The sequence below is a fragment of the Ptychodera flava genome, chromosome 6 (genome assembly GCF_041260155.1).
Source record: "Ptychodera flava strain L36383 chromosome 6, AS_Pfla_20210202, whole genome shotgun sequence".
Classification (NCBI taxonomy): domain Eukaryota; kingdom Metazoa; phylum Hemichordata; class Enteropneusta; family Ptychoderidae; genus Ptychodera; species Ptychodera flava.
Window position 1 is genome coordinate 43,658,726 of NC_091933.1, and position 23,275 is coordinate 43,682,000.

The following is a 23,275-nucleotide window of genomic DNA, read 5'->3' on the forward strand; positions in this document are numbered from 1 at the left end:
TGTAAAATGGCGCGAATTATAGTTTACCGAATGCTGATGATTGGTCATTCGCTTCGGGTATTTCTATGGTGTGAACTCCCCTATCTATAGTGGGCTTAGACATAGTTGCCTGTTATAATAGGTGTATGCTGGACACCTGTGGGTCGAGATCACCGGAAAAATTGTGGCATTTTATTTCTCTTTTTGCATTTTTTAAGTTATTTGTTTTCACGTTATTACATTTTATTTCAATATTTCGTCATTATTGCGGTATTTCTATTTCAATTATTTTATTCTGTATTTATTTATTTCTTTACTTTCATTAATTCATTTTCTATTGTTTACATATAATATTATTTTATTTGAAATTTATTGTAATATTATTCATTGCATTAGCCTACTTTTATCGATGATTTCAAACTTTTCTTTGAATCATTATTTTGGACTTTATAGTTTTTCGTTTGAACGATTTAAATAATTTAATCAACTATTTTCATCATTTTATCATTCAAATTATTTCGTTAATTCAGAACATGCAACGGATAAATTTATAAATGAAGAAAGAAAAACGTCGAAAAACAACACGCTGTCATATGGTCATTTCGTTCAAAGAACTTTGATTCAGGGCCTATAAAAGAGTCTTGCGTACGTATTGCTGTAGGCCTAGAGCTTCTTTAAATGTAGGTACACCCGAAGAGAGTGATAATATGTATAGATCACCACATGCTTTGAAGTGAATTTTACTGAATTTTAATAGCGGACAGAAAAGTGCGGTTAATCATGTCTTGGAAACTGACATGTACGATTGCGACAGATTGTAAAGCGCCCTCTATAAATCCCTATCGGGATGTATAATTCGGGTATTCCTTTGTTACCTACCCCTAGACATTTGTCCATCACCAGGTATCACCAAGATAAGTTCCGTAGATTATTAGGTAAATCATTTTGTATACAATACATATTTTTTGTCAAATCGATTTCTATTCTTGCATTACTACGTTTTCAAAGTTTTCAAAACATGCCAGAACAAGAAAACTGTAAGCTTAAGTTGAACAAGAAACAAGTAGTTGATCACCCCAGTGGACATTCAAAACAACGAAAAAGCGCCAGAAGTTACAGCTACTGGCCCTTCAAGATAATATAAGGGTTTAAGAAAAATGTCAACCACTATGAGTTCTTTTTTTCTCGTGTTTTTGCTTTTTGTTCATATTATCAGAATGATTAGCCTATTAAAAAGGCTTACCGAGGTAAAAAACAAAGTGAAGATTGAGAAGCCAAATAAAGAGAAATGACACCGGGAATGAACTGTTAGATCGAAATGTCATTGTCACATCGCAATGTGGTGTCTGCGCGGTTGACACGGTGTCGTTTGGAAATGTTTTGCACTACCCACTCGTCCGATCGTATGTCAAAGCGGGTGTGCATCACACTACAAAGAACACCTTACCTTGCACAAAAATGTCAACATTTATGAAAACAAATATCACAACACCTTAAGTAAAAATTGCTTTTAATGTTTCATCTGAGAGTTAACATTGCTTAAAGAACGTATATAGCCTAGTTGGGTGTGCGTGTCCCATTTTCTGCCCATTTTCAAAACATTGTTTTACCAACAGGCCATGGTTTTCTACGCAGAGTCAGTGTGACACCGACTTTCCATGAAATAGCCGCACAACCGAGCTTTGATAAGTGTAACCGTAAATATTCCACGAGCGAACGACAATCTCCTTTACGGCGTCCTCTTCTTTGAAACTATTATAAAGGCCGAAAATTCAATTCTTGCTTGCCATGTGGACTCTCGTGTGTTTACTGAATCTGAATCTGAATAAATACGTTGAAGGACCAGAATTCTGGTATATCATCAACGGGAAAAAGAGGGCACAAAGAGGTCAGCTAGTAACACTGGAGGGCTGCCTTAAAGGCATCCACCGTACTAGCATTTACAGTATCTTCATCTAGATTGTTCCAATCAACAATAGTTCTCGGGAATAAAGAATATTTATAAAGATCTGTATTTACACCAGTCTGGCGTTTAGATGATATTGGTCTATAAACATAAGAATGACAACGTACAAGGACAATGCACATTGACTGCATTGACAAGGGGGTAACTTTGCCTTGTAAAATACCCTCTGTGAATATAGTGTTGTACTACGATCGGTTGATATGTATAAAAAGCTCATTATAGTTAAAGAGACCATACAATTAGTATACAATCAAATTTACATGAGGGAATGACGTCACAATGATGCCCGGTCTGATTAAAATCAGACGAGGTAGCGACGTTCCAACCTGTACTTGTTCGTTGCTGTTCTCGTTATAGCTGATAATCCACCCAACAAATGAAGTATCTATCAGTTAACCACGCTAACGAGCACAGTAAAGGATAGACAAACATGAAAACTTCGCCACCCTCATATCTGATTTAATTAGATTTGGTGCCATGCTCTGAGATACTATCAAGAAAACGATAGAAGTGTAGATTTTGCTTTTATTTCACATTACAGGTTGTTAATATCCGCCACTAAGTCCTTTTTAATATTCAAGTATCTTGCACTTCTTAATTCCACAGAGCGAAAGTTAATGACTCAAAAGGAACAAAATATAAGATCGTATAGGAAACTTGGATGTAATGTTCATGTAAAACGATGCAGAGAAGATAGCTGAAATTGATTAGGAAAGATATCAATTTTGCAACAGGTCACACAACCACCAATGAAGACAAGCACCTGCAATGAGTACCTTTTACCAACATATACGTACTTACCCGTGGGGAAAGCATTTACAGGAAACGTTTCTCAAAAAATTATTAGTGCATCGACGGCATTTGAAACATTAGACGGAAAGTTTGGTAAAGTTGACGAATGCTACAGATGCAGTGCCATTAAATCGGAATGTTTATCATACTCGAGTACTCGTTGACATAGAGTTCTTCTTTGCAATATACCATGACTTGAAGACAGCACTGCCTATAGTAACAATATCATGCAATATCGTCCTATGCATCGTTGTGTAAAGTAGCCACATTTCAAAGACACCAAGTCATAGTCATCAGTCCCCGCATGCTTAATGATAGCCAATACGGTGTAACCTGGCCATGCACGTTCAGTTGTATAACACGCATACGAATAACATTCCTGTAGGGTAATTTCCCTGCATCTAATTTTTTTAAAAAATTATTCGGGCATTATGGTAATAAACGAGAAAAAATAAGCGAAAAACAAACATCGTAACCACACACCTCTTCACGGCAACAGCTTTAATAGCGCTACCTGTTTAGATTTTTATATTTTTGCGCAGGTCAGCGTAGCAGAAATTATACTCTGGATCTCGAGAATGAAAACAAATTGCCTATGTAGCACTGCAGGGCTGTATGTTACCGGATACGCCCCCATCTCCGTCTGTGGTTTTGCGGTCTTTATGATAATAAGCTTCTCAGGGGCAGGAGGTAAAACTTCATGCGAAATCCTGACCTGTTGGGAAAGGTTTTATCGATGGATGGGCAATATATAGCGATTTAGCCCGTATAGGAGTTTGGGTGGACTAGATTTTTTCCCTCATCAGGAGGTGGAGAAATTTCACCTACTGCTCAGCGGGCAACTTGAAACGGGGAAAAGTAGCATTCAGTTGTTTTCGGTTGCCGATGGCCAGAGGGAAAGGCATGTGGCATTGAAAGAGACGGAAGTTGAAACGTTTGTTGTGGGTAGTTGGCACAGGCGCTCCTTAGCTGGGTAGTCTGCTAAATAGTCGGGCATATCGACTACGGGATCGATAGATCGAGCCGAAATCGATCTATTTAGCAGACTACCCAGCTAAGGAGCGCCCGTGGTAGTTGGCAATGAGCGGAGGCGAGATTCCTTACAGGTAGTGGGGAGAGGGGGAAAAGGGCTCGAGGGGAATTTTTGCATTACATAGTGAATGGGCATTGAAAAATAGCTATTTTTCCCAAAATAAGCTCGAATGGCATGTTTACATTAAAAAAAATACACCTATGTTTTTTTTTTACACTTTCTCAATTTAAATGAAAATCGGCTGGTTGGCTGCATGCCCTGAAACACGAAGTCGTGAGGACGATAATCTAATTTCTAATAAATATTTTCTTTATGGAAATCTGGTATGCATAATCCACCATGACATTTAAGAAAAAACAGGGAAGTCAATTTTATCGACAGCAACTACAGTGGAATTTGATCGAGTGTCCGTTTTGACTTGCAGAGCTCGACAAGTCTACATGTTGCTTATCATTAGAAAAGTAAACATTTGCAACAATTGAGTCTTTGATGTTAGATTATACAGCGCGCGCGGCGAACGTTTCCCCATACACTGTCTACCGGTAGTCTTCAATCATGACAGTCGTTTCAGCATGCCACTCATGCACAACAAGCTTGACACCGCACTATAGCTATAGCACATCATCAAAGTTTTCTTTCAGCTATTTGTGTACTTTGATTTGAGAAATACAACTCAGACAAAACTCACTGGCATATTTTTCGAGAATTATATCTCGAGGAAAGTCCTCAACATCAACCGGACTGACTCTGGGCGTTTTATTATAGTAGAACATTGTATTTCTTCAGCAAGGTAAAGAATATTTTGAAGGCAGAGAGATATCACCGTCCCCTACATGCTAACCCGTTGCCGTGTATGATGCCGTCCGGGAAATTAATAAGTGCCAAAATACAGTGAATTATTTCAGAAACACTGGGTGTGTTATTCAATGGCACAAAATGTACCGTGTTGATTGAATTGCACTTGCATGTGCAAAATCAACTCTTTTCTTCAAGTCTATTTTGTAGCTCAGAGCAGTGTCAATTCAGAAAGTTTCATTTAGCTGAGACAAAAGAGAAAGTGGGATTAAAGTTTCATGCAGGAGTGTGTTTAGCATTTTCTGGTTGACAATATTCAGTGTTGTACCGTGTCAAACTTGTTGATAGAGTAGACTGCACTGGCAATGCTACAGACTTTATGCTGAAGGGACTGTTGTCGTGATTGCTGACATCGAAAGGAGAAGAAAAGTTTTTTTTTAAAAGAATTTACTTGTTTCTTCATAAAGTTCCCAATTTAAAAGTAAACATCAAAAGAAAACTGGTGGTGTGCATGTAGTGCAGTGTTATGCTTGTTGTGAGTGACATGCTGAAACGACTGCAGTGATCGTGACGAGACAGTGTATGGGAAACGTTTGCCGTGCGCTGTAATCTAACACCAACCAAAGACGAAGACTCAATTTGTTGCAAATGTTTACTTTTCTAATGATAAGCAACATGGAGACTCGTCGAGCTCTGCAAGGCAAACCGGACACTCGATCAAATTCCACTGTAAAAGCTTTATTACATTTGCATTCACGAAAATGTAATGTAGCTGCTACATTGTGTGTCCTCCTCAAACACCGCAACATACTTGCCATTTACTTTGAAGAGCCAAGAAATAACATTTGTTAAATTATGCATCTATTCCAGACTTTCATATTTCGGGAGTCATTACTTCGTACACGTGGGGAAGTTGGTTAGAAAATGTTAATGTTAGGGTGGTTTTCTGTGATCCCTAACAATCTCAAGGAAAACCTATTCCGAGTCCGCTACTCATTGTGCCCCTTCCCTATCGTTACGTACAGTGATGTATCATCGTTCGCAAAAGGATATATAGTATGCTTGTTATCACGGTATTTCTCGTATAACACGATAACAAGGTGTCCATATATTAAGATCCACTAGTGTCTTCTAGCTAGGGAAATGAGGTACTGGCACAGCATACGGTTAGAAGTACAGTGATGTATCATCGTTCGCAAAAGGATATATAGTATGCTTGTTATCACGGTATTCCTCGTATGTAACGATAACCAGATGTCAATATATTAAAATCCACCAGTGTCTTCTAGCTAGGGAAATGAGGTACTGGCACAGCATACGGTTAGAAGTAGTAAGGGAGAGTTCAATAGCGCTGTTCACGGTTACAGGTTTGTTACTAAACATAGCTGTACGCGCGCGACATCGGACACGCAGCTTGAAATGCGGACAAATTTTATCAATGTTGCATGCGTGGCTGTTTTTGAAGCTTGTACTCTGAGTCGTGAATATGTTTTTTAATATTCATTGTTACACTAGCAGTCACCCACTGAGATGTATTTTCGTCGTTCTTGCATGCGTAATTTTCAAAAGCGTTATCTGAAAATGCGGACAAATATTTATTTTTGCATATTAATGAGAGAACAGTGACGTAAACTGTGAACGGCCCTATTATTACGGTCGGGGTGGGCCGGCAAAATCCAGGGAGGTTGAAAACTGCAAAGGGGGTCATGTATTTTTTAAACAGCACAGAGGGGGGTTACTTGATTTTTTTATAAGTATCCATCCCGTTAAAAATCAGTTTCAGTGTTCAAAAAATATCCCTTAGGAAATAAAAATGATTCCCTGCATGATTCCATTCTCTAAAGTCATTTCAATGTAAATCCGAATAAAAGTATTGTGTATCTGTCACATGAACATCTTTCCTTGACAACTCCTTACAGGCTTGTCTTCTCATAAAATGAGCTCGTTGAGAGCAATGAACAATTCTTATCAGCCTTTGGCAATGATTAGGTGCAAGCATTATATTAAACTAAAAACTAGCTTTCATTGCAAGGTTCTTGTGCTTTTGCATAGCTCTACTGTTGATATCTGACCAGTTCTTGTACGCTCATTAGCAATAAGGAAGAAATACATAAATATACCTTTTTGTATAATGTCTTCAAATAAATATAAAATATGTGTATATACTACATAGTAAAGTATCCTCAGCCTTCAGGTAGCATTTTGGTATTTTGTGGCTAGAGTATTCAAGTCTGCTGAGGGAGCATGTCCTTGATCAAGCACCTTCAGCTCACTTTGCTTCTCCTTACCCCTATGTACACCCATACATGTAAGAAGCGGTGGGTACCTCGACCTGTAAATTGGCTATTTGACCCCTTCATGACCTTATATCCTGGCATTTTTGGTGATATTAGGGAATTCCAAATGCAACATTTTCCTCTGAAAAATGCATCTAGGCCTATGTGAAAATGCATAATTCCCCTTGGAAGTGAGGCCCGGTGGAAATGTGGTTGAATCATGTGGTGCAGAGTTTTCAATCAACCTAATAGACGTACATCACCAGAAATACCAGGATGTGTGGTTCAATAAGGGATCACAGAAATGCATGGCCATGTATAGTTCTGCGTAGCAGGGATGTGTGTTCCCGGCTATAGGTGGGAGGCTATAGCCGGTAACACACTGCCACGCATAGCTAGGCCATGTAGGTTCTGGTTCAATGCCTGTTGAGAAGTACACGATATGTACATTATATGTACACGAACTGAACAAATACTAGACTTGCTCCAAGTCTGGTTGCATATAAATACCAAACCTGAACAGCAGACTGTCACGTTAGAAGTAGGCTGTCGCATAGATCGTGGGGTGAACGCGATGGCCCACACCAGCCAGTAACTGCTACCGAGAAAAGCCAAACGGGGAACCAGTCTGAACACAGAGGGCCAGTAATGCTAACTTTTGACGACTTTTTTCATTATTTTTATTTTGTATACCATTGAATTGCAAATTCTTATTCTACTTCCGAAAGAAGAACACTATTGCAAATTCTTATTCTACTTAGAAAAGAACACCATTTATAGTTCTCGATATAGTGATAATATGTGTAAAATGCTCTGTTATTGTTTACATTTGAATTCTAGTCCGGACCAGAATCCATTTGTCAACATAATAATGCAGTTTGTACAGGCTGAGTTAACAAGCTGAATGTTATGTATATCAACATGCTTTGGGAAGTAGAACAAGAAATGATGGTTTACAACAAAACAGAAAAAGTGAAAATATCATCAAAAGCATTACTGGCCCTTTGATTTATCACAGTCTGTCAACCAAAGCAAACTAAAAAGACAAAATCAAAGCAGTAACCAGTGATGTATTTGGGAAAGAACAAAAAAAAAATATGGAAACGCGGGGAAAAATCATAAATTAGCTTATTTGGAAACTGTTCAAAATACAGATAGTGACAGTGACAGTGTTATATCAGACTATGTTGCCGAGGAAGAGAACGATGGTGTAATCCATGAAATTGTCAACAGCACAAGTGATGAAGTACGTTTTGAACCTTCAGAGACACAGTATACTTTGTATTCCATTCTGGAAGAAGACATTGGAAAAAGCTTTTTTCCACTGATTTCGTATTGTAAGCTTATTTATGCACCGGTAATGGCCAGTATGTTATCATTCAAAATTGGGTCAATACTAACTCAAGCAATGGGGGAGGGGTCATGAAGTTTTTCTAATCTCCAAAGGGATCATCAATTTTTTTTTTTTGGGGGGGGGGCAATGACCGGGGCAATGACCCACTCCAGTACAGGAAGAATTTGGTGGACCAACCCGGCCACAATTACTGAACACTCCTATTAAAGGTCGGTGGACCTTACTACAACAAGTGACTGTGGTAGAAACAGAGTGGTTGATTATCCAGGGTTGTTTGCTTCTTTCTCTGTGCATTCACTCACACAGCCAGTTCGCTTTCACCATGCAAAGTAAACAGGCAAAGGTCACGAAGGGTGAAATATATGACTCATGGGTCACGTGAGGTGACCCATACCCAGCATGCAATTTCAAAAAATGGCTTCGTGAAACAGTGCATGCCCGATCGCATAACGTTAACATCAACTCGTTAACGTTTGCGACATGTTTTAATCTAAATTAACACACTCTGTTCCGATTCTAAAGTCTGTGTTATCAATACTCTAAAGCGTATGTCGACGTTCTTCATTCAAGTCCGTCAATCTCGAACTCATCAACGGAACTGCGGAGTCTGCCTACACACAACACTCTGTAGCAGTCGACTTTCTGCTGCTGTGTTGTTGGGATTTGTCAGCTTCAGTATCTTGGGAAGTGATACCTTTAAGGATTCAAACCCTACAGCGGACACATCTCTTCATGCTATAACATATTGCGAGTTTTTGCAGCGTATGAAACGGAAACAATCGACATTTGAAGACTATGCTGATAACTAAGATGTGAGACGAAACCGAGGAATGACCACTGACATTAGTAACAATGGGATCTGAGTATCAGGCTATCGGTGACCACGAAAGACCACTGTTCGGCGAACAGCGACCCAAGGTAAAGAAAAGCTTTAAAGTTACATGAACTGCCCCATACTCTCAACCTTGATCGATCCGTAAACGTTTTTTATGAAGGCCTCATCGGCTTGTATTGTCGTAATTGTTTATTTGTTTTTGGAGGTACCGTGGTTTGTACAAACAATGTGCAAGGACGATCTTTCGCCTCATCGAATCAGGTGACCCAAGTACCATTGACTCGCAGCCTTTGGCACCAGGCAAAGGCTGATACAGAGTTTGTCATTTGAATCCACAGGGAAGTCACAAGGTTCTTTATCTTCAGGATATGTTGCTATTTAAGTTCCCAAAGTCCACTAATGGCGCTATCATGATGGCACATTGTGTGACCCGCCCACTCCAGAAGGAGAATTTATGCTGCCGTCTGGCCAGCTATAATTACACAATGAATGGAAGAGTACATATTATGATTGTATATATTGATAAACAAAAGCGTATGCTTACTTTTCTGCCTGTCAAATAACACGTTAGCTTATTCAACAACTCCGCTGCCCAGATAGATCGTTCCGAATAGCAATGCATGTTGTAGCCAAGGCTTACAAGTTAACCTTTCATAATTTGAATAACATTTTAAGTATTAATCAAATCAAACAAACAAAGTATTTTCCTTCCGTTTTGTCGGTTCGTTTTGTTTGATTTTGTAATGTGATTTATGATACTTGTGCCTCGATGTCCACTTCTTGTTTTATTTAGATTTTATGTATTGAGAGTATGAATGATTATCAACTGTTGCAGTGTTCATTGCAAACATGTCATAAGGGTTCAGCGTTGAAAATAATTGATGTTCATTGCAGCCTTTTGAAGAATGACTCAATTTGATGATTCCCTGACATATCTTTCAGTGTCTCCTCTATGCTCTTCACAAATTAGGTAATCTGTTTAAGTGATGTACATTAATTGTTAATCACTGTGAATGTCACTTGACCACGGAGTGCACCCAGGAGACAAGCAAATCAACTTATCTCAGAATAATGGAATTGAGTATTCTATTCAGAGTGACACACATTATGCAGACTGTGTAGGGGAATGTAATCTTTTCATGTGTCTGATTTCTGCCCAAGGCACCTATAGCAACATGATAAATTTAAATTCTAAACAAATAACTGTGTGAATTTTTTTCCAAAGATGAACATCCATTATCAAACTTTTGATTGGTAGTGAGTGGATAATTTATCAAATTCAATGGAGCAGAAGGGAAATACTTTGGGTTGCATAGTCATTGAATATTTGGTGGACGTTCTGCTAAATTAAACCTGGCCACCGTGAACTGTAAAAACCTTGATAGAAAAAGGATTCATAGCTATGGTTCAAGTATTAACTTCAATTTTTCAAAAAATATTAAATTAGTGTGTGTTTTTCACAGGATCGTCTGATCAACCTAGCACTTGGTGCTTTCACGTCTGTCTTAGTAGCTGTAAGTATCTTATATGCATTTATAATTTGTCCTCATCGCTTTTTTAGGGGCTCACTTTCAAGCTGTATGTATTTATGATTTACATGCTCTATGTATGGTTTTCATTCTCATGCTCTATTTATGGTTTCGATATTCAAGAAGTTGAAAGTATTCAACTGATAAGCTGTAGTTACTAGTATTTGATAACATCACCCAATGTAAAATGAAGTTCATCTCTTTTTAAGTTGTATTTTGTTAGGGTCAGGGATAATTCAACTAATTCAATCATATAATGTTTCCATTGCTTTTTTTTCAGGTGACTCTTATCAGTGCATTTGTATTTCCAAAGTGGCCGCCAAATGGTATCAATGTTTATTTTGGTGTCTGCATAGCACTAATATGTGCTTCAAATCTAGTACTTGTGAGTAACATTTCCAGAGTGTAAGTCTGTCTGACACAGCAAGTTAAACCAACACAAGCATATGCAGATTCATATAAAATCAAAACAGTCTGAATTGAAGCAGTTTGAACAATGTCTTTTTTTATGCACAATCTGAGGATGCAAATCATTCTAAACGTCGTCTTTTGTCATAAAAATCTTTACATTTCAGGGTTTTTTCACTAGCACCATGAGTTGGGTTAACTTACAGTTGACACAAAGATTCACACTTCCCTCAGTTTCAGTTTATCAAGAATCCAATCCAAAACTGTCTTATAAAGAGCCTACACACAAATATAACAAAGAAAAATAAACAACAGGCTAAGATGTAAATATCAATAACAGACGATAAACAACAATATTCGCAAAATCAAGAGACTTATAATCTACAATGTTAATAATTCACAGTTCAAAGACTGAAACATCAGAGTTGTGATAAATTAAATAGAGACTAGACCTTCTAGAATGTACTGTTTTCAATGCAACAATGATGGACAGGAAACTTGCAATTTTTGTCTCATGAAGTAACAGGAAATTATTTCTGGTCACTAGAGATGATAAAATTAACAACTTAATTTTTGTATTTTAATTATTAACACACTCATCTTTTCAATTTTTTCTTTCAGATATACTGGTATCGACAGGGAGATGTTGCACCTAAATTTCGGACTTTGATATTTTACAATGTATTTACTATCATTCTACTTTGTGTGTGTGCAAATCTCTACTTCCATTTACCGAAGTGAACAAAAACTTCTGTGATAGACATCATGATGCTGGCAGAAACAACAGTTGCAATTATTCCATTTTTGGAATTCTGAATTCTGATGATGTATGCAAGGATACCACTGATGGTATACAGCAAGAAATTTCAATACAATGGGCAAAAAGAAGTTTTCGAACAAGTAAAGCAGAGAAAACACCAACCAGACAATGTTAAAGGGCCTGACACCAACCATATACTGTTAAAGAATCAGTACTAAACTGTAACTTCTGATGTTTTTTTCACTAGTTTTGTTTTGTCCATTACAAGATCTTGTTCTATTGCTCACAGCATGTTGAAACACCATTTATTTATTTTGTCAACACAGTATTCATGTCTCTACATGTAAAATGCACTGTTATTGTTTACATTTGAATTCTAGTCTGGATCAGAATTCACTTGTCAAGAGTAGTGATGCTGTTTGCACATCTACAGGCTTAGTTGACGAGCTGAATGCAGTTTAACTCAACATGCTTTGGAAAATAGAAGAAGAAGTTTGGTTGACATTATTATAAATATAAAGATGGTGAAAAATCATCAGAGGTTACAGCTGCTGACCCTCCCAAAGTGCTGCCAAGAATGTCATATTCATACACTTTATACCAAGTTACCATATTTCTTTCCAGTTTAGTGATTTCTATGTGAAATCTTTCCGGAACAGTCTCATTGTTTTTATCATGTGTTGAGGCAGACAATCATATTTTCATCGTGTTAAAGAGGCACTCCCACTTGGTATAAATTTTAAAACACATTTTTTTAATGCCAACGGTCGATATTTGATGTGGCGACTGCGCGCGGATCGCGAGATATCGATAAAAACATGTCATTTCCCGAGCATATTTTTCACATCCCGAAGTTATACGATCGTTTGTGATTTTGACCCGAAATCCCCCAAAGGTTTGTTGTTGTGCTGTTTGATGATATTCTATGGAGTCTACACTAAGTTCGAAAGACGCCATTAATTTACTTCCCACTGCAAAGACTTTATATACAGCAATATGCCTTTACCTCAGGTAAGTTTTTGAAAACCTCTCCTTAGTTTTTGTCGTTTTTATTATTAGCTACTATAGACTATAGTCTATAGAAGCTGTTGGGATGGGTATCCGTCCGGCGTCCGTCGTCAGTCTGTATGTATGTATGTATGTATGTATGTATGTATGTATGTATGTCCGTTTGTGAGGCGTCCGTCCACTCAAATATCTTGAGAACCGCAGTACTTACTGATTTGATATTTGTTGTGTAGATGAAAAATATGATTTTGAGAAACTAGTTTTTTCAATTTTTTGATATTGTTGAAAATAGGCAAATTAATGCCAAAAAAGGCATTTTTGGTAAAAAATCTTCTTCTTCATAACCGCTGGTCAGACAGCTTTGTTATTTGGTATACAGGTCCCTAGGGATAGCCCAACTTAGATTTGTTCAAATTGTGATGAAATACGCAAATGTGTATTTTTAAGGAATTTTTTGTCATTTTTGGTCAAAATTTGACATTACATTGTATGTAATTTTTGTACTGTATAAACCCTATCAATTCACCCCGAAAAAAATAATTAATATGATTTTAAATAATTGAATTAATTAGGAAATCATCAAAGCCAAAATAATTTTACTGTAGAATTATCAGAAAGTTAAACTTTTTTTGACAGTTCACAGTGAAATGCTTACCATCTGGAGGATTAAAACATGTAAGGCAACTTTCCTGAATCCCAACTTTGACATATTCTGAACTGTCATTTATTGTGCCCTGTATGTTATCTAAAAGAAATTGCTCATAATAGTTTGTCATGATAGGGTGGTCAAATAAATAGAGACAGAGAAAGTTCTAATTTCCATTTATGGTTGACTTGGTAAGGATAAAACAAAATTACTTTTTGAGGAAAAAAATAGAGTGGTCAATTAAGAGAGTGGTCAAAGTGATAGGGTTTTTATGGTAAAGCCGGGCTGTAAGATCCCTCATGTGCTATTTATAGCAATTATGCAATCTGTGTAAACAGTGCAATGAAAGCTTTACATGATTCCTTATAATGCTTTCGATGACCTTGAGCTTCTTAAGTTTCAAACATTTGTCTCTTCAGTGTGCTTTCTCTGAGTACGTACAGTCTCAAGTTATTCAACAGAACTTACTTTCAATGTTGATTTGAAAGTAAAAATGTGCTTGGTTAATAGGATGAAAATACTGATAAAAGATAATCAGTTTAAGATTCTTTATATCCACCTTCTTCATCAATACATGTGTCACAAAAGGTTATTTTCTACATAACACAGCAGAACTCTGTCAACTGTTGAGTCACTTGTTTTTTCAAAACCGCTGGTCAGACAGCTTTAATATTTGGTTTACAAGTCCCTAGGATGACCTTAGTGAGATAATTTCATACAGTCAGGAAATACTTAATTTTATTTCCATGTCTATAGTAGCTTCAGGGACTTTGGCCCTATGTTTATTCTAAATCAGTTGTATTATATTTTTAACCAATACCACATAAACATCAGTTTTTACGTATTAAATATTAGCCGCCTCCGATGGCTACATTTTGTCGCCTGCCTCACAGTACATGTGGTTCGCCGCACGCATGGTATGCATCTATGCATACCACGCGACGGCCGCTATGTATCAACTGCACGTAACTGTGCTAGTCACCTATGCGCATTCTGGTGGAATCAGCAAAAATTGTTTTTCGTTTTTTCGCCAAGTCAGTAAGACTCAGCTTTCTCCCAGGGGGCATGACCGATCACTGACGCAAGTGGTACCGTGGCGTACAGCAGCATCAGTGTAGGCTCGTACTCCATAGCTTAGTTCACAACGGCCCCAGTGCCGAACGTTCGATGTTCGGAAGCTGAATTTAGGTGGGCCACCGAAATTCAAACTTTTACTTTTTAGAAGACATGTTTTTATCGATATCTGCGATCCGCACGCAGTCGCCACTTCAAATATCGACCATTGGCATTAAAAAAATGTGCTTTAAAAGTGTTACCAAGTGGGAGTGCCACTTTAAAGAATATTGAAAATGATACCAAGTTCATCACAATATAGTCCATCTTTCATTGTAAAATGTCAGTTTTAGCTGCTCTTCAACTTCATGATGTCAAGACTATCAGCACAGACAGTGTTTTCCTTTCCATTGAGTCATTATAATTGATTACAAGTTCATCATATAGTACAGCAATTATTGTTGTTGCAAAAAGTGACTTAATCCTCATTCGAATAATGACAGTGTACTGTATCTATGACAGTGTTGTTTTAGTTTTAAATGGCTTTCCCTGGGCTCCATGTGACACCAGTATTTTAATGATGAACAAGATTACAATGCAAACACAAATCAGGGTACTGTTAAAATGAATGTCTAGACCAGTGAGTAATGCTTTCCAGTCATGTTATTAGTCCCCACGGACACCGTCCGGGGGGACTTATAGGTTTGGTCATGTCCGTGCGTGCGTGCGTGTGTGCGTGCGTGCGTCCGTCCGTTCACGCAGATATCTCAGAGATGCCCAGGTCAATTTCTTTCAAACTTTGCACAAGGATAGTACCCTACCCCATACAGATGCACGTCGATTTGTTTCACAATGCGATCAAATTTGGCCGTGTTAGAGGACTTTTTAGTTTTCACCTCCCTAGACTCCCATGTATAAGGCAGTGTCCATAGACTCCCATGTATAAGGCAGTCCATAGACTCCCATGTATAAGGCAGTCCATAGACTCCCATGTATAAGGCAGTCCATAGACTCCCATGTATAAGGCAGTCCATAGACTACCATGTATAAGGCAGTCAATAGACTCGATGTATAAGGCCGAGAAAAATAAAAATTTAGTTTCTCATCGTATTCATATTGCAAAAAGGATGCAGTGACACAGTTTTCAGTCCCAACGGATGAAGTCCAGGGGGCTAATAGATTGGGTCATGTCCGTCCATGAGTCCATCCGTGAGTCCATCCTTTCACGCAGATATCTCAGATATTTTGACAAAATGTCACGTGACCTCGGTGACCTTTGACCTCAAATATACATATTTGTCCATAACTCAGGAACCACAAGTGGTACACCCTTCATATATGGTATGATGGCACAGCTTATGACGCCACATATTGTACCTCATTAATTATGCGCATATCTAATTTTGAGCAAGCCAATAGAGCTAGAGGTCTGATTTTTGGTATGTAGGGATAACTTAGCAATAAAATTTTTTTGACAAAATGTCACGTGACCTCGGTGACCTTTGACCTCAAATATACATATTTGTCCATAACTCAGTAACCACAAGTGCTACACCCTTCATGTATGGTATGATGGGACACTTTATGATGCCACATATTGTACATCATTAATTATGTGCATATCTAATTTTGAGCGAGCCAATAGAGCTAGAGGTCTGATTTTTAGTCCCCACGGACACCGTCCGGGGGGACTTATAGGTTTGGTCATGTTCGTGCGTCCGTCCGTGTGTGCGTGCGTGCGTGCGTGCGTCCGTCCGTTCACCCAGATATCTCAGAGACGCCTGGAGCGATTTTTTTCAAACTTAGTTCAAGGATAGTACCCTACCTCATACAGATGCACTTCGATTTGTTTTACAATGCTATCAAATTTGACCGTGTTAGAGAACTTTTTAGTTTTCACCTCCATAGACCCCCATGTATAAGGCAGTCCATAGACTCCCATGTATAAGCACAGGCAACCCATAAAGTATTACTGAGATTTTCACACTGGCACAGGCAACCCATAAAGTATTACTGAGATTTTCACACTGTTTTCTCTATCATTTTTAGTCCCCACAGACACCGTCCGGGGGGGACTTATAGGTTTGGTCATGTCCGTCCGTCTGTGCGTCCGTCCGTTCACGCAGATATCTCAGAGACGCCTGGAGCAATTTCGTTCAAACTTGGTACAAGGATAGTACCATACCTCATACAGATGCACGTCGATTTGTTTCACAATGCGATCAAATTTGGCCATGGTAGAGGACTTTTTAGTTTTCACCTCCATAGACTCCCATGTATAAGGCAGACCATAGACTCCCATGTATAAGGCAGACCATAGACTCCCATGTATAAGGCAGACCTTAGACTCCCATGTATAAGGCAGTCCATAGACTCCCATGTATAAGGCAGACCATAGACTCCCATGTATAAGGCAGTCCATAGACTCCCATGTATAAGGCAGTCCATAGACTCCCATGTATAAGGAAGTCCATAGACTCCCATGTATAAGGCAGTCCATAGACTCCCATGTATAAGGCAGTACATAGGCTCCCAAGATAAATAAAAATTTAGTTTCTCATCGTATTCATATTGCAAAAAGGATGCAGTGACAGTTTTTAGTCCCCACAGATAAAGTCCAGGGGGCTCATAGATTGGGTCATGTCAGTCCGTGAGTCCATCCTTTCACGCAGATATCTCAGACACTTTGACAAAATGTCATGTGACCTTGGTGACCTTTGACCTCGAATATACATATTTGTCCATAACTCAGTAACCACAAGTGGTAAACCTTTCATATATGGTATGATGGGACACCCTATGACGCCACATATTGTACCTCATTAATTATGTGCATATCTAATTTTGAGCGAGCCAATAGAGCTAGAGGTCAGATTTTTGGTATATATGGATATCTTAGCAATACAATTTTTTTGACAAAATGTCACGTGACCTTGGTGACCTTTAACCTCAAATATACATATTTGTCCATAACTCAGTAATCACTAATGCTACACCCTTCATATTTGGTATGATGGGACACCTTATGACGCCACATATTTACCTCATTAATTATGTGCATATCTAATTTTGAGCGAGCCAATAGAGCTAGAGGTCTGAGTTTTGGTATATAGGGATAACTTAGCAATACAATTTTTTTGACAAAATGTCAAGTGATGTCAATGACCTTTGACCTCAAATATACATATTTGTGCATAACTCAGGAACCACAAGTGCTACACCCTTCATATTCGGTATGATGGGACCCTTATGACGCCACATATTGTACCTCATTAATTATGCACATATCTAATTTTGAGTGAGCGAATAGAGCTAGAGGTCTGATTTTTGGTATATAGGGATACCTTAGCAATACAATTTTTTTGACAAAATGTCACGTGACCTTGGCTCGTTAATTATGCCCATATATAATTGTGGGCAAGCCAATAGAGCTAGAGGTCTGAATTTTGGCATATATGGATTAATTAGCAATACAATGTTTTTTTTCAAAATGTCACGTGACCTTGATGACCTTTGACCTTGAATATGCATATATATGCATAACTCAGTAACCACAAGCTCTTTACGCTTCAATTTTGATAGGATAATAGACCTTAAGATGTCACATCTTGTACCTCATTTATTATGCACATATGTATTTCTTGGCTGGCCAATACAGCTAGAGGTTTGATCTTTTTTCCCGATTTAGAACCATAACTTAGACATGCCTCTTGTTTCAAATTGGGAACAATGACATAGACCTATGTGTCCATAGATCTGAACATATACACTTTAGTGATACTTCTTAATGACCTCATTTCCCTGCCCCCTCAAGACTAATACTCCTATTACAAGTGGGGACTATGTCATTGTCAATGACTTGTTGGTATATAGGGATAACTTAGCACTACAATTTTTTTGACAAAATGTCATGTGACCTTGGTGACCTTTGACCTCAAATATACATATTTGTCCATAACTCAGTAACCACAAGTGCTACACCCTTCATATATGGTGTGATGGGACAGCTTATGACGCCACATATTGTACATCATTAATTATGTGCATATCTAATTTTGAGCGAGCCAATAGAGCTAGAGGTCTGATTTTTGGTATATAGGGATAACTTAGCACTACAATTTTTTTGACAAAATGTCATGTGACCTTGGTGACCTTTGACCTCAAATATACATATTTGTCCATAACTCAGTAACCACAAGTGCTACACCCTTCATATATGGTGTGATGGGACAGCTTATGACGCCACATATTGTACCTCATCAATTATGCGCATATCTAATTTTGAGCGAGCCAATAGAGCTAGAGGTCTGATTTTTGGTATATAGGGATAACTTAGCAATACAATTTTTTTGACAAAATGTTATGTGACCTCGGTGACCTTTGACCTCAAATATACATATTTGTCCATAACTCAGTAACCACAAGTGCTACACCCTTCATATATGGTATGATGGGACACCTTATGACGCCACATATTGTACCTCATTAGTTATGTGCATATCTAATTTTGAGCAAGTCAATAGAGCTAGAGGTCTGATTTTTTGTATATAGGGATAACTTAGCAATAAAATTATTGTGACAAAATGTCACTTGACCTCGATGACCTTTGACCTCAAATATACATATTTGTCCATAATTCAGTAACCACAAGTGGTACACCCTTCATATATGGTATGATGGGAGACCTTATGATGCTTCATACTGTACCTCATTAATTATGCATATATCTAATTCTGAGCAAACCCATAGAGCTGGATGTCTGTCATACATATGCACATAGATTTGTTCTGTGATAGGATCCAATAAGGCCGCCATGTGGCCATTTTATTACGATTCTTTCATGTCCTGAACTACAGCTCAGACATGTATCAAGCAAATTTATTCAAAAGTATTTTTATCACAGACCTAATGAAGAGGCCTCTATCCTCTCTGAGGACCTGTAATCAAAGTACCCATTAACAAGTGGGGACTGTGTCATCAACGATGACTTGTTGATCTTAGTTCATGGTTATAAATTCATGTTCGTGGTGGTAAATCTTCGTTCATGGTTATGATTTATGTTCATGGTGCTAAATTTTAGTTCATGGTTATGAATTTTAGTCCATGGTCATAAATCTTGGTTCATGGTTACATCCCTGTGTGAAAAGAAAGACAGAAAACAAAAATTGATAAAGTATTTCTAGATTTCTGAGTTTGATATTTGAATGGTTATATGTCAAAGGTCAACACCATCATTATGAAATTCGCTGCCTCACAACACGTGGGACCATCATTACCACATACTAAAAATTTTTGGGATGGTGTTTGTCCTGGCAAACCCTATGAGATTTAGTCAAATTGACTTCATTGTAATTGTTTTATAGTATGTAAGTGTTGCAGCAGTATAAGTACACGTCACAGTTATTTGAAAGTCATAATGTATTCAAAGGCTCCACATCAGGTCTGGTTTCATGAGTTCTATTTGTTAAACCATGGCATCTTACTGTGCTTCCATGATCAGTGTTGTCCTTAGAAGCCGGGTGCCGGGTAAATAACCCGGCTGTTTTGCATTTTTTCCCGGCTACTTTTAACGTAAGTAGATTATTTTTATAGACCTGTAATTTCGGGATTGCACTGCCAGCTGTTAGACGGCACACGTACGATTAGCAGTTTCGCGACCCCTTTCCCCGCATGGAACTGCACAAACATAAAACAGTTTCTAAATACCCGTTTGTGGCTTTTTGAGCCCGATCTTTTATTTGTTAAATAGTGTGATTGGCTGATGGACGCGCCTATGATGTTGTCTTTGTTACGAGCAGTGTAATTGGTTTGATTAGTATGAAGGTCATCTTAGGTCATGATTTTTAGCGATGGCGTCAAAAAGAAATGTTGCGTCGACCACTGGCACCTTGCCGATGGAATATTTTTTCCCGAAAAAAGCCCGTTCGAAAGACATACTTAATTCCAAAAATATATTTAGTTTATGAATGAAAAACTTCAATTTCGCTGAATTTGTGAGAAAAAAAGCGCCGAAAAGATGTGATTTTGATCGACGATTCGAAGTTCATGAGCCTGCACAGCTAGTCCGCCGCCGCGCTGGCTGCCAACGTCACGGTCACTACGAGTATGATCTTCTCAACAAGTCAAGTTATTCTCAGAGCAATACCGACGCATTTTCTAGATTTAAAAAAAATGAGCTAGAACTGATTTTTTTAGAAGCAACTGTTTATTTGAATGGGTATTTTTTTCATTGATTAATTTTACGTACTAGAATCCACGGTCACAGGATGTGTGTTGCCGACACTGGCGACAGTGTATTTCGATGGACCCTCTGAATCATTTTTTTCACGGACTCGTGGAGCAAATTTGAAAGAAAATAGAGTTGTTTCCTCCCGACGCCATGCTGCATATCTGCTTTGATCAAATTTGGGGACAGCGAGACGCGATGATCGTGCGCGGCCGCGGTTTGCATTTAATTTGTTGCAACATTTCTGTCAATCACTCACTTTGTGTCATAAGTTTCAGAAACTATCGCTAGCCTGAAAATTAGCAACGTAGTAAGTTCATAGGCACAGCTGACATGGTAACGTGCCTCGGATTCGACGATGCCGATTTTTCAGACTACACTCAGAGAATCCGAAACTTTCCACACAAAATGAATGATTGACGGAAATGTTGAAACAAATTTAATGTTAAGCGGGCACTCATCTCGTCTGGTTGTCGCCTAAGCTCAGTCGCGGAAAGTGCTTTCGCAAACATTTTACTATTATCGTTTGCGTATAGAAAACTCATAACAATGAAACAATGGGTAGAGACTCAATCCAATGCGTAATATTATTACGCATTGATCGACTCTACGCATTTTTTCATTGTTATGAGTTTTCTATATACGCATTTTTTTTTCGTAAATGCGAACACTGTAACAGTGAATTATCTTACCGATGTTTTTCTTAATAAAAGCGAATTTGTTTTGATTAGAATAGAATGAGTTTGAGGGTTTTGGGGAAACTACTATGTGGTAATGAAGAATGGGAAATGAGCAATGAAATGAGCAGACAGCACGTGATTTAAGATTAAATGTTACATCTTCACGGCAAATAAAACCATATGTGTGTCATAAATAATACAAACAAAACAAAAATCATGTTTGTTTGATTTTTGTATGTGAGCCACGTCTAAGAACACACACAAAAGTACTGTTTCAGTCTCAGCTAAATGTCACCTCAGATGCCACCAGAGAACACCATTTCCACTCCAAAATTTCATTTTTCGCCTTGCAAGAGGAGGGCACCCCCTCTCGCGCTCTCCCCCCTCGTTCGCTACGCTCACTCGCCGCTCGGCCGCTTCGCTCCCTCGCAGTCCACCCGTCTACTTTTTTAATTTACCCGGCTACTTTTAAATATAAGGACAACACTGCATGATACAACTTTTTGTTCACCATAGGAATTGCAATTGCCACAAAAGGTGTAAGGTAGGGGTGTTTGCCGAGTAGATGTCTTGTGCACTCCATTATTCATCCCTCTGATTCATTTACATCCAGTATTCTGTGTTGTCATTTGAATAATCAAAAAGTGTCGTCATTCACACAGTGTTCAGAGTCCAAAGAAAATCCACATTCACACTGTTTTCTGTGCCTCAATTTTGTAGATTGATTTTCATTTCTGCAGTAATTTTGATATAGTGTAGCTGCTGAAAGAAAATGCCATACTTTCAAGAAAAGAAATAATATAAACTTTATGAAAACTAGCGCAAAAGGAGCAAATATTTTTATTCTGTATTAAATCTTTAACTCTGAAACTTTGCTTCAAATCCATGGCTTTTTACAGTAAAAAAGGAATTGCGTGATGCACTGGCTACCATATTTAAGATTCTTGCTAAAACAATTGAGTGACATAATTCAGACCAGTCAAAATTTCAAAGTGTACTTTGTATTGTAAAGTTGAGCAAAGTCATATGTAACACACCATGTCAAAGCTGTGTTGTGATGCATTCACTTGCCGTCACACGGCATGCATCAGTCATTTTGGTGCTGATACATGCAAAGAGCCAGTTTACAGTTTACAGTTTCCAAAATTATTGGCCAGTGAACAGTTTTGACAGTTTGGAATAACTGTTGAATTGGTAAGTTTGAGAGTGCATCTATGCAGATGCACATTCTGGAACACATGAAAAAGATGGCTTTGTTGTGGATAGTGGAGAGGAACTTCACAACTTTTCAGAGAGAAAATCGGATGAGGTGTGTTCAAAATACATATTGACCAGCCATATCCGGGTAACTGCATACATTTGTTTTCCCTTGGGCCAGAGAGTCACCCAAAATCAGTGTACTTGTATTTCCCCTAACCTGCTGTTTTTTTGGGTGACTGGCAGGCAACAAGTGTATGCTGTGATACCTTCAAGACTACCCAAAATGTATATATTATTTCACATTGACATTGAACAGAAGAAGTTTTGGTCATGGAGTATACTGAATTTGTGAAATCCTTGTAAATTGAAAATTTCAGTAATTATACCAGGTCCCAGTTTTACTCGGTATTCCTTCAATTTTCTGGCACCCAAAGTCATCAGACACAGATTGCATCAAAATTATCATCATTCACTTGCGATTCCTATTTGTATATACAGATGTAATCTCTGTCAAAATATAAGGGTAACTATAAAAAGAGTTTTTTCATACTGAGTTTAGATGTGTCTTTTGTCTTTAAATATTGTGCTTTCCTTGGTCCACTTGACATCCACTCTTTTCAAATCATATGAATCAAAAGTCATTCTCTGTACAAAAATAGATTTGTAGATAGAAGTAAGTGGAAAAGTAAATAGATCAAAACAATTTGGAGTTTACAGACTTTTTTTTGAGATACA

At 38.1% G+C, this 23,275-nt stretch overlaps 1 protein-coding gene across 1 annotated transcript; it reads left to right on the plus strand.

Moving 5' to 3' along the window:
- Positions 1 to 8,587: 8,587 nt before the first annotated feature.
- LOC139135902 (transmembrane protein 243-like) lies at positions 8,588 to 15,078 on the plus strand. Its single transcript, XM_070703677.1, has 4 exons — positions 8,588 to 9,113; positions 10,494 to 10,544; positions 10,840 to 10,944; positions 11,589 to 15,078. The coding sequence occupies exons 1-4, from the start codon at positions 9,048 to 9,050 to the stop codon at positions 11,706 to 11,708; spliced, it is 342 nt and encodes a 113-aa protein (XP_070559778.1). The 5' UTR covers positions 8,588 to 9,047; the 3' UTR covers positions 11,709 to 15,078.
- Positions 15,079 to 23,275: the final 8,197 nt, after the last annotated feature.